We start from the raw sequence: 16,109 nt of genomic DNA, 5'->3' as shown, positions 1-16,109 counted from the left end.
ACCTTAAAATGTCATCAAGGGGTGAACAGCAGACATTTGCTACTGTGACGTGTGGGGCCGGAGATATGCGGCTTAGGTTTAAAAGTCCCAGTGCCAAAATAAATCAACAGCAAAATCTCTCAATTATTGGCCAGTAGAATGATTAATGTTAAACAAACACAATTTATTTAAAAAGACTCTAGCAGCACCAGGAGCTCAGTAAATTTAAAAACAATTAAAAGTGTTCATGACGCTCGCTTTTAGAATTAAAGTTCAACAGTCTGCATGAGAAGCTGTGCAACCTTGCCACCTAGTGGAGCAGAACAACTAAAACATCTGCATTACTAACAATAATCACTCAGCAAGATAATAAAGAAGATAACAGAAGACATAGAAGATAATGAAATCACACATCAGTTGTCTTCTGGTACTTTTGTGTATAGTATATACAGAAGTATACTTAGTATATATATCTGGCTGCAAAAATAACAATGGTAAATAAATGGTAAGCAATTACAGACACTCATCACATGTGATGTCCACTAAACACAAAGGATAGATAGATAGATAGATAGATAGATAGATAGATAGATAGATAGATAGATAGATAGATAGATAGATAGATAGATAGATAGATAGATAGATAGATAGATAGATAGATAGATAGATAGATAGATAGATAGATAGATAGATAGATAGATAGATAGATAGATAGATAGATAGATAGATAGATAGATAGATAGATAGATAGATAGATAGATAGATAGATAGATAGATAGATAGATAGATAGATAGATAGATAGATAGATAGATAGATAGATAGATAGATAGATAGATAGATAGATAGATAGATAGATAGATAGATAGATAGATAGATAGATAGATAGATAGATAGATAGATAGATAGATAGATAGATACATGATCTCCAGAGACAGAGACTCTAAGGATGGGATCTTTGTTCTTATTTTTAAAGAAACAATGACAGCTTCATGTGACTATGAAAGCAGCCATAATTCTTCATGTTGTGTTGGTGTGCAACAAGTCTAAGATGTGAATCTTCATGGCTCCATTGTCTTTAAGCATTCATATTATTTTAAAAAGTGTTATTGTTTTATACATTTTATTTCTTATTACAACTTTTCCTATATTCAACCTTTACTGCCCTTAGAGCTCTGAGACTTCTCTCAGCGTCCCGTTGGTCCAGTCAGCAGGTCTGTGTTCACAGCGTCCCCTGTCTGCAGAGCTCGCTGGACGTTCTGCCAGAAGACTCCTGGGTGTTGTGCAGCCTGAGGCCAGCTCAGATAGGTGCGCTTCTTTACCAGCTTCCTCATGCGGTGGTATGGAGAAAGATGATGAGTGGGGATCTCCTCCAAAAACAGAAGGATTAACACGTCCTTCTGCTCATCAAACAGACGATAGCTGAAGAAAAACAGTAATTCTATTAAAGTTTATCAACTGCTGTTTGCTGTCCAAGAAATTCAGCCTAATCAAGACATTTCTATAGCAAGACATTTTATCTTAAACTAAAACATAAATACTGACTAAAGTCAGCTTGTAAGATTTCAAAGTCAATCTAATCAGTATTTTTAACATACTATAGCCTCCTATACGTTGTAAAACTGCTCTAACTCAAATTAACCTCATCAAGATATTTTAAATTTAACTATTCATTATAGTGGCAAATAGTTAAAATCTAAGAAGATAAACAAACTCAACCTGTTAAAAGTTCTGGTGGGATCCTTACTTGTTTAGGTTGTTTTTCACATGTACTGTGAAAACAATCTAAACAAGCTTAACAATCTACAGAAGTATGTATTGTTTTGTTCTTTTGTATTTATATATACACACATATATATATATATATATATATATATATATATATATATATATATATATATATATATATATATATATATATATATATATATATATATATATATATATACCTGGCCATCTGGATCTCTCTTGAGCACCATTCACTCTGCAGGTAGCTGCGGCTGATCACACAGATGGTCTTCCTGCTGCCATAAATGGCATCAGTGATGTTCTCTATGATGGGTTTACCTGTGAACATAATATATGGGTTCTATTGGAGGGCTATGATAAAAACAGCAGCAGTTGAAAACTTTAACACAAGAGCCCAAAACTGTTACAAGAATGAACTACTAAACATTATGAAATAGTCGGTCCAACAAAATACAGCTTATACAACTATTGTACAGGTCCTTCTCAAAAAATTAGCATATTGTGATAAAGTTCATTATTTTCTATAATGTAATGATGAAAATTTAACATTCATATATTTTAGATTTATTGCACACTAACTGAAATATTTCAGGTCTTTTATTGTCTTAATACGGATGATTTTGGCATACAGCTCATGAAAACCCAAAATTCCTATCTCACAAAATTAGCATATTTCATCCGACCAATAAAAGAAAAGTGTTTTTAATACAAAAAACGTCAACCTTCAAATAATCATGTACAGTTATGCACTCAATACTTGGTCGGGAATCCTTTTGCAGAAATGACTGCTTCAATGCGGCGTGGCATGGAGGAAATCAGCCTGTGGCACTGCTGAGGTCTTATGGAGGCCCAGGATGCTTCGATAGCGGACTTTAGCTCATCCAGAGTGTTGGGTCTTGAGTCTCTCAATGTTCTCTTCACAATATCTCACAGATTCTCTATGGGGTTCAGGTCAGGAGTGTTGGCAGGCCAATTGAGCACAGTGATACCATGGCCAGTAAACCATTTACCAGTGGTTTTGGCACTGTGAGCAGGTGCCAGGTCGTGCTGAAAAATGAAATCTTCATCCCCATAAAGCTTTTCAGCAGATGGAAGCATGAAGCGCTCCAAAATCTCCTGAGAGCTAGCTGCATTGACCCTGCCCTTGATAAAACACAGTGGACCAACACCAGCAGCTGACACGGCACCCCGGACCATCACTGACTGTGGGTACTTGACACTGGACTTCTGGCATTTTGGCATTTCCTTCTCCCCAGTCTTCCTCCAGACTCTGGCACCTTGATTTCTGAATGACATGCAGAATTTGCTTTCATCCGAAAAAAGTATTTGAACCACTGAGCAACAGTTCAGTGCTGCTTCTCTGTAGCCCAGGTCTGGGGAATGCGGCACCTGTAGCCCATTTCCTGCACACGCCTGTACACGGTGGCTCTGGATGTTTCTACTCCAGATTCAGTCCACTGCTTCCGCAGGTCCCCCAAGGTCTGGAATCGGCCCTTCTCCACAATCTTCCTCAGGGTCCGGTCACCTCTTCTCGTTGTGCAGCGTTTTCTGCCACACCTTTTCCTTACCACAGACTTCCCACTGAGGTGCCTTGATACAGCACTCTGGGAACAGCCTATTCGTTCAGAAATCTCTTTCTGTGTCTTACCCTCTTGCTTGAGGGTGTCAATAGTGGCCTTCTGGACAGCAGTCAGGTCGGCAGTCTTACCCATGATTGGGGTTTTGAGTGATGAACCAGGCTGGGAGTTTTAAAGGCCTCAGGAATCTTTTGCAGGTGTTTAGAGTTAACTCATTGATTCAGATGATTAGGTTCATAGCTCGTTTAATGATATGCTAATTTTGTGAGATAGGAATTTTGGGTTTTCATGAGCCGTATGCCACAATCATCTGTATTAAGACAATAAAAGACCTGAAATATTTCAGTTAGTGTGCAATGAATCTAAAATATATGAATGTTAAATTTTCATCATGACATTATGGAAAATAATGAACTTTATCACAATATGCTAATTTGTTGAGAAGGACCTGTACTTCTGCTGATTAAACGAAGGGGTCATTCAGCCATCAGGCCTTAATGTTCTCTTTGTTAACTCCCAGTACTTTATTTAGTCTATTACAATTAAGCCAAAAAACATAACGTTCTGTTTAAGTATTTCATAAAATCTTACATTACCTGATTATTCCTAATAACTATTATTTTACCTCTTTTATTAATAAAAGGTAATTATTAAAAAAAGATTAGCATCATTGTATTTTCTGTTTGTAACTGGTTGTCAGCAGTGTTAAATAGCAAGAGTAAAACATAAACGTTTTTGTTTTCTGTTTCAGCAGACATTGTCACGCTCCTGCCATGTTTGCTGAATTTTGAGAAATCCTGTTAGATGCCTTTCAACCGGAGAAAAAACATTAGATTTTGTGAAACATTAGGTTTTGTCACTTCTTTGATTTTTTTGTGCCATTTCTGATGTGCTCCTGTTCTGAATAGTGTGTGTGTATCGGGATCAACCAATTCATTTACAAGGGACATTTGAAAGCAACTCTGCTGACCAAAGTGTTGTTCAAAAGATGAAGAGGCAAAAAACACATAAGTAATAAATGCCAATGTAAAATAATAAGCTTTTGATTAGTACTATTAGCATCAAGGATAGATTATTTAGAAAGTCAAATCAAATGGAAATCAAATAGAAGAGCAGGTGGCTGGTATTCTGTAGGCCAAACATTTGGGGAGGCTTTCAAAGCCTGACAAAAATCATTAGTACTGGAGAAATTAATATAATGTGATTGGCGATAAAACATGCAGATTACTAGAAGCAAGTGACAACAGCTTGTTAAAATCTTGTTTCTCTATAAAAGATTTATTTTATTGAAAAGCGGAAATCATCTAATCAAACGTCAGACCATCAACGCAAACTGTATCATAAGCAAAACAGGCATAGAAAAGAATAAACCAGAGCTTACCTGGTTGGAAGTCTCTGTGGTGCAGACAGAGTCTCCAGCCCTGCTGTCCCTCCAGTACTGGAAGCATCTCTCTGTAAACCCAGTCCTCATCATGGACGTTGTAGGACACAAAGGCATCAAACTGATATGGGTCTCCCTTCCTCTTCTTCCTGCTGTCATAGAGAAAGGCCAGGAAGAGGTGGAATGTGTAGATGAGATACCACCTCAGGAAGTTATAGGTGAAGGATGTAAGGAGAGTAAGAACCACCAGACAAGTGCTGGAAATGAAGTAGAAAACCCTGCCATCATCCCAACAGGACTGGACATCAAAGTCCAGTAACAAGCTTCCTCGTTTGGACACAGGAAAGGAACATACATACTGATGAGCGTTTACCACCTGTGTTTGTTTGTTGTTCTTTGCCCATTGGATAAAATCTGAATTTGAGCATTCACAGGTGAATGGATTCTTGTCCAGGTCCAAGTATGTTAGTGAGGGAAGAGTTTGGAACACTGTCTCGTTAATCACATTTATCTCATTGCTGGTCAGCTTCAGATATCTGAGTGCAGAGAGATTGGCCCGCGCAAGAAAATCCAATGACTTCAGCTGAGACTGAGAGAGATCAAGACTCTCCAGGTTTGGGATTGGTAGAAACAGTTTGGAATGTAACTCTGACAAATCTGTCTCTGCAAAAATCAGAGTCTTCAGCTTGTAATTGAACTGAAACGTGTTTGAATATGGAGCCATCAAATAAATATTCTCAGCTTTGAAAAATTCCAGATTTTTCATGTCAGAAAGAAGTCTTTCTGTCAAGTAAAAAAACATACCCTGGTGATCATACCTGCAAGCCACTGAGAGACCTTTCAATGATTTTATCTGTATGGAATCTCCATATTTTTTTGAGTAAGAAATGTTGAAAGGTCCACCATAATTGAAGTTGATTTGAATATTTTCTAAATTCGGTAAATTTTTTAGATTAATTTCACCCGCTGGAAATGACCCAGAAAGGGATTTAAGGTTCTTTAGTCCAAAGAATGTTTTATATTTTACAGTTTGCATAAAATATGATGTCACATTTAAATGTTTGAGATACCTTAAGCCTCGTAAATCATAATTTTCAAGAATTTTTATAAAGTTGTGACTTATATCCAAGACCTCAAGCTTCTGCAGGCCAGTTTTGATGGTGGCTCTGAATGTCGCTAGCAGATTGCCACTCAGATTTAAAAGCTTTAAGCTGATAAGATTTTCCATGACACATCTTTTCAGTCCGGCAATGCGGTTACCATTTAGATATAGTTCTGTAAGACGTGTTGTCTTCACAAAATCCTCACATCCAAGTTGGGAAATAATATTGTCATTCATAATCAAGATCTCAAGAGAGGAGAGACTCCTGATGTCATGTGGGATCTTGGTGAGTTGGTTGTAGCTCACATTCAGGGACCGCAGTCCCTTCATTGAGTCCATTAAACCTTTTGGCAGCTCACTAATTAGACAAATGGAAATGTCAAGCTCTGTGACCTGAGAGCATGGTGCAAGTCTAAGAGTATCATTGTCAAAATCAGTGTTGGACAAATCTAGCCTTCTTAGTGTTGGTATTTTACAGGCAGTAGACAACACTCCATTCTTAATCCACCTAAAAAATACATTCAGTTTTAGGTGAGACAGCGAGTCGAAACTCTGCAGAACTTTTTGAGTCTCCTCAATGGAAAACAGAGGTCTATAAAGATGCAGCTCTGTAAAATTTTTAAGTAATGCTTTGTCAGGTATATCCCATTGGTCATCATCCACTGCAGACATGGAAAGGTGTAGTTTATGGAGGTAAGGAAAGATTGGTGTTGTGATGCTGAAACTTCTAAGGTTAAAGCCAGAAATATACAACTCTTTAAGACCTGAAGAAAAATTTTGAGGAAGATCTTTTGTTTCAAAAGAGTAAAATCGATTGTAAAAAAGACTAAGGGTGCGAATGTGTGGTAGTTGTAGGATGGGTGGAATTTCACCAGTTCGTTGGAGCATATTTCCACCTAAATCCACAGTTTCTAAGTTGATCAGAAACTGAAAAGCTGAGTCATGAATGAACTGGATATTGTTTGAAAAGAGGTCAAGGACAGCAAGGTTGGACAGCCCCTGAAAGACGTTGCTCGTCAAGTTGGTAAGTATGTTTTTTCTCATGCAGAGGACTTTTAATGACACCAGATCAGTGAAAGATCCATCATCCACATAAGCAATTCTATTGGACTCAAGATTCAGAATTTCCATCTTTGACATATCACAAAAATCGCTTTGGTTAATTCTCTGAATGAGATTGCCTCCAAGTTGTACTGAAAAAGCATCTTTAGGGATGTCATCAGGGACAGTTACAAGTTTCCTATTTGTACAGTCCAGGGAAACAGCAGTAGAGAGATTTGCTTGATAAACTAATGTGCAGTTTTTCAGTGAGTAAGGCACTAAGGGGTTAATATAAAGCAGTAGACAGAGAAGTCCAAGAATGAGGTTTGATGACAAACTTCCTGTGGTAGCCATGCTTGTTCTAGTCCAAGATTTATGTCGCCGTTGTTCCATAATGGTTGTCTGCAGAGAAGATAATCACACAGGAAAAAAGTTACTGCTTCTTTGTTGGTTAATGACCAATGTTTGGTTTTAAGAAATTAAAGTGCCAACAGAAATCATTAAATCTCTTCTATTTTTCAGAATTTTGTTATATTGCGGTCTGCATTGCTTTCTTTTGAAAAATCTACTTGCCCAACAGATTACCACTTAACTAAAAGGTTTAAACACATTTTCAGATGAAAAATTTAAACATTTAAACCAGTGGTGGATGCTGGTCGTTCAAGGAGGGGAAGCTCAATTTCAAGATCGCTGATTCGCTCATTCCGCTGCCAATCAAAAAGGGATTCAGCCTCAGACAGATCATCCAATCATGATGCAGAAGCTGAATGTCCGGGCCAGCCGAGGCCATCCCTCTGCCCCATAGACCCCCAGAGGCGCTGAGCGTCCGATGGCCAGGACAAAGCCCAGCATTTTTGCTTCGCTATTAAACTCACTGTTTAAAACACTGTGAAGCTGCGGGAATGAGTTAGAGGATAGCCGCGTCGTTACCAGTGATAAAATTCTGAACAAAAGTCGAGCGCGTTGTAGCGCATATTTAATCAATGACATGTACACACAACACTATTTTTTGACATTGTAGGGGAAGCTGAGCTTCCCTTGCAGTCTTAGGGCAATCGCCACTGATTTAAACATAATGGGTACAAATGTATTTGCACCCATTGCTTTGAAACTAACAACTGAGCTCACATTTATCTGATTTCCACTGATAATCCTTAAGATGTTTCTACATGTTGATTGTAGTTCACCTGTGCTACATTTAGCTGACTGAACATGAGTTGGACTAGAACACACTTTATATAGAGTCTGACAGTTAACAGTGTCAATCAGAGAAGAAACCAAGCAAAACAGTCAAAGAAATTGTTACAGACCATATGACTGTGATGGATTGCTGAGGTTTGGTAGGACCAACGTGCAGACAAAAATGTAGGAGCCATATGGTGAGTCGAAGCATCTTTTAACAATCCAAAATGGGTATTTTAAAGGTGAAGCCAGGACTTGAAGACGCAGGCAGGTATATGGACATGGAGCATGTAAAAAAAAAGGGAAGTCGAGATGAAGGCTTTGGAGCCAATATCCAGGAGGAACTAGTGATGAGCAATGAAAACCAGAGGGTGGAGACTGGACTAATGAACAATGGGTGGTAATCAGGAGACATCTGGACCAGTTAGTTAGAGGGAGTATGCTGGGGCAACTGTAGGGTGTGAGGCTAACACAGAAGAGCAGGGACCTGGAGAAATACTGGAGGGAATCTAGGAGAGCCCTAAATGTACAGGAATAAGTAAACAATGGGACTAACTCAAGAACATAAACAGGGAGAAAACTGATATACAAGGATATTAAACAAAAAAACCTAACACAGAGGAATCCAAGGAAGTAATCTAAACACAAGAATGAATCATTAATCTAATCTAACATGAACAACAGCACCATTGGGACCCTCGGACATCTGGCTACTTGACCAGAGTCATTGCCTCCCTTCGGGAGGAGTGGATGCAATATGTTTATTTAACACTTGCAGTGTAATTCAATAAAGCTGCAAATATTTACGAGAGGAGAAACTGATCAGGGGATGGGAGGCGCGGTTGATTCTTTGAAAGTTTTGCTTCCTCAAACAGCTCCACAGTAAACACATGCCCCACGCACTCCTCATGTTTTCCAGTCAGAAATGTGGTCTTCTCCCTGGAGTGTCTTCTTCGCTGCTACATAAAGACTGGAGCACCTATTATGACTTGTACGCATTAACTGATGTTTTGGAGGTCAGACTGTTTGAGACAGTACAAAGCAAACCCTGAATAATCTCCCAGCAACACATCAGAGAGAGAAAATAAAACTGACTCAGAGTCTTTAAGTGAAGATTCACAAGTTGGGGAGCCGAAGTAAAATAAAAACGTAGATAAAACATTACATTTATGTTCATTATTGAGTGCGTGTGTTGCGGAACTGTATGACACGCTATCTGTTTTAACTCCAACAGCGAGTGTAGCAGCAAAGTTATTGGTGCTTTAGGGAACCCCGCACTGCCATCACACAACACTCACACAGGAGTGGGGAAATGGAGCCGCAGGCAGAGCGCACCACTTCCACAACCATTCTGATTGCACCAGCCAAGTGCGGAGCTGTGCTGCTCAAATTATAGTGAGCGCACTTCTAAACCTGCCTTCCTGAACCCCTTATAGTACACACATGGAGCGTTTTATGCGAGTAAAGAACAAATGAATGCATTTTTTTTTTTATTAAACCAGTGTACTTAACAGTTTATACCTAGTTATTATTTTGTTATCAGATCTTTCTCGCGGTTCATGAATAAGAGGACCAGCCTCCAGCGGAAAGAGTTATTTTTTTCAATCCAATCATAATACAGAGGACCTGTTTGACCTCAAATCAGCAGAGTATGAGGAGTTTGTGTTTTGTCTGATTGACCATTTTATCCTGCTTGTGCAGAGTTGCTCGCCATCTAATCAAATGGGTTACACTGCAAGTTTACTTCTGCATCTGTCCAACCGCATGCTCTCGTTCCAGTGGATATTATTCACTTGTGGTCACTTTGTTCGAGGTCAAAAACTGCTGTGTTTATAAGGCACTTAGTTTTAATGATCATCATTCTTAATAAATGGCTTGAATACCACGAATGAAAGGTGAAAAGTAGATGCTGCAGTCTGTTTTCAGCACCACAGATGTGTGAACAGCGGCGATGAGAAAGCAACATGCAGAAAGAATCTAGTCTTCTTTCCAGAAAAATCTGTCTACTTAGTCAATTTCAATAGTTTAAGCTGAATAAAATACATTAAAATATTTTTGCTTTTAGAATTTCTTTTTAAATTGATTTTTTGTGGTTCAGTCATAAACTTGATCTTTGCCTGTGTCACAGAGACTTTGGACACCACTGCTCTTGAGATATAAGATCGTATTAAGATATATTTGTTGAAAACAGGATAAAAAACAAACAAACAAACAAGCAAAAAAACAACAAAAAGAACTACAACTATAATTCGACGAAAATAAGCCAAATAGAAACTAAACAAATAGAACACCCACAGAAATCACTAAGTCAACGATTTACCTAAGAATACGTATTTGCTGCATAAAATAAACTGGAATGGTTTACTTATTAACCACTGTATGTTTTTTTAATTAAAATTGAATTGTAGTAGATAATTTCTTAATCAGTTAAATGTACCATTGGAATTTCTTTAATATTTGCAACATTTTTATTTAATAACTGTTATGTGAAATATTAAGGTTAGTTATTTCTCATAGAATAAATGCAACTTTCAACAAATAAAGGTTTCTCATACTCACAGTCCATTATCCGTTGTTGGTTTTGCTTGTGTCGGGTAAAGCATAAAATGGATGTGTTGTTTCACTTCCCCCTTATTTCCATAAAATAACCATGGCCTAAAGGTTCATTGTCACATCTGATGTAAGGGACTTCCTTTTCTAAACACAGAGAGGAAGATACATCCCTTATCATTATTCTATAAGGGCCCCTCATACTTTTCACTGCTGTGTTGTACACGTTGAGCTTTTTTTAAATGCATCAAGCAAGAAACAGCATCTGTTGTCTTCAACTGGCCTTGATTAAAAACAAATGCTGATTGTAGATTTTTTAGTATGTTTATCATACCATGAATATTGATAAGAAAGTATGAACTGAATTTAATTTGAGAATCTACAAAAGTCATTTGTCCTTTGGTAAAATTATTTGTTTAATTGCAGAACTTTGATAGAATTTCTTCTTCATGCCTTGGTTGTAACAAGTGGTTATTTGAGTTACTTTTGCCTTTCTATCAGCTTGAACCAGTCTGGCCATTCTCCTCTGACCTCTGGCATCAACAAGACATTTGTGCCCACAGAACTGCCTCTCATTGGATATTTTCTCTGTAAACCCTTGGGATGGTAGTGCGTGAAAATCCCAGTAGATCAGCAGTTTCTGAAATACTCAGACCAGCCCGTCTGGCACCAACAACCATGCTATGTTCAAAGTCACTTAAATCACCTTTCTTCCCCATTCTGATGCTCAGTTTGAACTGCAGCAGTCTTGACGTCTTGACCATGTCCACATGCCTAAATGCACTGAGTTGATGCCATGTGATTGGCTGATTAGAAATTTGCGATAACAAGCAGTTGGACAGGTGTACGTAATAAAGTGGCCGGTCAGTGTATAATACCACTATTGCGATGCATTTGTGTACCTCTTAAACCAATGTGTTAAAATTTTTTAATCTATCTGGCTAATGTTTCTACCATTTGAACTTCATATACATAGTTTTCTTATTAGCTTTTGGTTAAACAAAGATCTTTTCACTTGTAATCAGACTACCACTCTGTGACGGCCAGCCAGTGTCTGAGCCCGTGTTTGTGCTTTACTCTGTCTCCCTGCAGTCTCTGTCACACCTGTTCCTTGTTCTCCCTGATTTCCTCGTTCATTGGTTCCCCCTACTGTTCTGTCTGTATATAAGTTCCTTAGGTGACTTTCCTTGCTGGTTCCTTGATGTGTCTTCCATGTCTTGCTGTTGTGTCTGGTCTGGTGTTCTGGTCAAATAACCCTGCTGTCTGTACTCTGTATGGACAAGAATTAAAGCTCGCTTACCTTCACTCTCTGCATCCCTGGAGTACTTCTCTACACTTTGGTCCTACCACAATCCGCATTATGACACACTCACTGCATGTGGAAATTACCAACTGTTCCTCCCCTGGACAAAGAGAGGATATGTTCAAAGCACCAAAATGAAAATGTTCATTCAGAAAGGATTTTAAACAAATTCTATGTTTAATTCATGCTTCCACGCTTAAATCATTACAAATACACAAAGAAAAGAAAATGCGTTCAAACAATGAAAACACCCCAACTTGGCCATCTGGATCTCTCTTGAGCACCCTTCACTCTGCAGGTTGATCGCACATCTGTTTAACTCAGATGTAGAGATTAGCTACTCCTAAACATTAAAAAATAGCATAATAGAGTAATACAAGTAGATTGGATGTATAAGGAACAGGCAACTGGATAAAATAGAATTCAATGAAGACAAGGTCTGAATCATTTCTACTCTGGTAAACATCTGTACTGCATCAAATAAATGTTTCCAAGTGCAAAAACATTAGGTGTTTTGTGGACCATGTTTCTAATATAGAACAAAGGTAGTTTTAAAAATTATTTGTATTTTGAAGAAAGGGGTCAAATTCCATAGAAAGTCTGTAGTGTTTGTTTGTTGGTTTGGTTTAATTCAGGCATCATAAAAATATATTTTTTCAATAATGAAAAAACCGGTAACAAAAAAAAAAAACAGTAAATGTACACTATTTGAACTAGAGCCACTGAACGCCATGCTCAAAATGGAAAAAGCAGAAAGATTAACCTAAGTATTAGGAGAATCATGCAGTTATTATGACTCTGAGAGGAAGCAAAATGTGTGATGACAAAATGCCAGCTATTAGGTAATGGTAATGCTTACAATATGTACCAACAGTGTAACCTTAATGATATTATGCTTATTTTTGTATCAATTTATTTCTTTGTTGACTTCTACTTCTGTATTTAAGATAAGGATAACTTGGCTTTGCTTGGACATAGTTAATTATGCTTTTCACAAAGCAGAGTTGTGTGACAGGTAAATGCAAAGTTATTTTATGACAAACAAACCTTGACCCTGGTGTTTCATCAAAGTTTAGGCCCACATCCCAGTTGCCAATTCTTTCCAAGGTCTTAGGGAAGGTTGTTCATGAACAATGCAGCGATGTATTGATTCCAATAATTTTTCTGAAAAGTTCCAGTCTGGTTTTAAATGCTACCATGACACAGAAACAGCTCTGCTGAAAGCCTTTACTTATTAGCTTTTAACTCTAGATTCTGGTAAGCCTGCTGGCTAATGGCTCATAGACCTCACAGCTGCTTTTGACACAATGGATCATGATAATTTTCTCTCTTGTCTGGAGTTCAATTCAATTCAATTCAGTTTATTTATATAGCGCCAATTCACAGCAAATGTTGTCTCAAGGCACTTCACAAAAGTCAGGTACATACATTCCAATTAATCCTAACCATTGAACAGTGCAGTCAGATTCAGTTATTTACCGTATTTTCCGCACTATAAGGCGCACCGGATTATAAGGCGTACCTTCAATGAATGGCCTATTTTAGAACTTTTTTCATATATAGGGCGCACCGGATTATAAGGCGCATAGAATAGAAGCTACTGCAGTCAAACGTTTGACTGGGGTTGCGTTATGCATCCACTAGATGGAGCTGTGCTAAAGAGAATGTAAACAAAACAGTCAGATAAGTCAGTCAGTCAAACTTTATTAATACACTACAAACCAGCGTTCTGATAACTCCATTCACTCTCATGGTAAGGTCTCCTCTGCATAGAATTCTATTGAATAGAGCCAACCGCACGTTAGGAATGCATTGGAGTCTATGAAGTTGAAGTTGAAATCAAACGTTAGTTAAAACCTGAAAGGGAACTTTTCCCTGATTCAGTAAACACGTAAAAGAAACAGTTTGATGCACTAAATCAAACGTTAGTACATTCACAATATAGTAGCGTTAACTGTTGAATTCTCTCGCTGCTGCTCTATTCCCATGTTCGACTGCGTAGCTGACAGCCTTGAGTTTGAACTCAGCATCGTAAGCGTGTCTCTTGAAAGGTGCAATTTTGGGGTCGTTATACACACACAAGTGGTGTTGGACTAGGAGTAAGCACAGTACAGGTGTTTACCGCTATTACTTCGGCGACGCCACTGACTACGGTAGCCGTAATGCTGCAAGTGGTGCGGCTTTGTAGTTTACCTGTCGTACTGAAACATTTTGACAGAGCGCCGTGTACAACCAGTATGGATCAACCAATTAACCAATTGATCCATATATAAGGCGATCCGGATTACAAGGCGCACTGTCATTTTTTGAGAAAATTAATGGTTTTTAAGTGCGCCTTATAGTGCGGAAAATACGGTATTCAAATTGGATAAAAAGTTTTTCTATCTAAGGAAACCCAGCAGATTGCATCCAGTCTGTGACTTGCAGCATTCCCTCCTCCTGGATGAGCATGTAGAGACAGTGGACAGTCACTGGCGTTGACTTTGCAGCAATCCCTCATACTGAGCATGCATGTAGCGACAGTGGAGAGGAAAAGCTCCCTTTTAACAGGAAGAAACCTCCAGCAGAACCAGGCTCAGTGTGAGCGGCCATCTGCCACAACTGACTGGGGGTTTGAGAGAACAGAGCAGAGACACAAAGAGAACAAAGAAGCACTGATCCAGGGGTCCTTTCTATGGGAAGGAAAAGTAAATGTTAATGGATGTAGCTCCTTTAGTCGTTTCACCTAGAAAGAAAGAACAGATAAACTCTGAGCCAGTTTTCAATGTTAGAGTCTGAAAGAGAGCACATAGAGTTTGTTACAGTTAAGCTCAGTCAATTGCCATGTCTAGGAGAGAGAAAGGGTTAAACACTGAAAGACAGGGCCAAGTGTATCATCTGTAGAAGGTGAGCATTAAGTTGTTGCCAGCAGAAGCTTGGACGATGCCCCTCTCCAGAATGGTGCCACAGACACAGAGTCAGGCCAGGTGTAGCTTCTAGGAAGAGAAAAGAGAGAACAAAGTTAAAAGCTGAAATAACAGCAAATAATGCAAAACTGGAGAGTAGTGTGAGAATGTAGCGAAGAGGGTGAAAGTGGTCATTATGTCCTCCAGCAGCCTAAGCCTATAGCAACATAACTACAGAGATAGCTCAGGATAACCTAAGCCACTCTAACTATAAGCTTCATCAAAAAGGAAAGTTTTAAGCCTAGCCTTAAAAGTAGACAGTTTGTCCATCTAGAGAACACTGATGGTCATTGTTATACTAAAAACCACAAGGATTGGGATACCTCTCTCTGTCAGATTGACAATAACCATTGGAAAAGAGAGGGGGTCATACAGGTAGCAGAAATGGAGGGTGTGTTTGCACTTCAACCATAACTGAGCCGGTTTAGGCTAAACCTGACTCCCCCTTATTCCATCCAACAGGGAGGGAGGAAGATGGAGGTAAACAAAATAAGCAAGATACCTCAGGATAAACTAAGCCACTCTAACTATAAGCTTTATCAAAAAGGAAAGTTTTAAGCCTATCCTTAAAAGTAGACAGGGTGTCTGCCTCACGGACTAAAACTGGGAGCTGGTTCCACAGGAGAGGAGCCTGATAACTAAAGAATCTGCCTCCCATTCTACTTCTAGAGACTTTAGGAACCACCAGTAAACCTGCAGTCTGAGAACGAAGTGCTCTGTTAGGAACATATAGAACAATCAGATCTCTGATGTATGATGGAGCTAGATCATTAAGGGCTTTATATGTGAGGAGGAGAATTTTAAATTATATTCTGGATTTAACAGGGAGCCAATGAAGAGAAGCTAAAGTAGGAGAAATATGATCTCTCTTTTTAATTTTCATCAGAACTCTTGCTACAGCATTTTGGATCAGCTGAAGGCTTTTAACTGCATTTTGTGGACATCCTGATAGTAACGAATTACAATAGTCCAGCCTTGAAATAACAAATGGATGGACTAGTTTTTCAGCGTCACCCCTGGATAGGATATTTCTAATTTTGGCAATGTTCCGGAGGTGAAAGAAGGAAACACTACAAACCTGTTTAATATGGGATTTAAATGACATGTCCTGGTCAAAAATAACACCAAGGTTTTTTACTTTATTATCGGAGGTCAATTTAATGCCATCCAGGTTAAGTGATTGACTAAGCAGTTTCTTTTTTAAAGACTCCGGTCCAAAGACGACAACTTCTGTCTTGTCTGAATTTAGAAGCAGAAAATTTAAAGTCATCCAAGTTTTTATGTCTTCAAGACATGCTTGTA

General features: G+C 38.5%; 1 protein-coding gene across 1 annotated transcript; it reads right to left on the bottom strand.

The window, feature by feature from the left end:
- Window positions 1-837: 837 nt before the first annotated feature.
- On the bottom strand, window positions 838-11,962 carry LOC124879732 (toll-like receptor 13). Its single transcript, XM_047384455.1, is given in 6 exon segments — window positions 838-1,213; window positions 1,216-1,399; window positions 1,927-2,044; window positions 4,685-7,229; window positions 10,569-10,706; window positions 11,860-11,962. Coding segments are annotated over 4 exon segments (2,907 nt in total). The 5' UTR covers window positions 7,221-7,229; window positions 10,569-10,706; window positions 11,860-11,962; the 3' UTR covers window positions 838-1,144.
- Window positions 11,963-16,109: the final 4,147 nt, after the last annotated feature.

Source organism: Girardinichthys multiradiatus, chromosome 13 (genome assembly GCF_021462225.1).
Source record: "Girardinichthys multiradiatus isolate DD_20200921_A chromosome 13, DD_fGirMul_XY1, whole genome shotgun sequence".
Classification (NCBI taxonomy): Eukaryota; Metazoa; Chordata; class Actinopteri; order Cyprinodontiformes; family Goodeidae; genus Girardinichthys; species Girardinichthys multiradiatus.
This window is presented reverse-complemented; position numbering and strand designations above follow the sequence as displayed.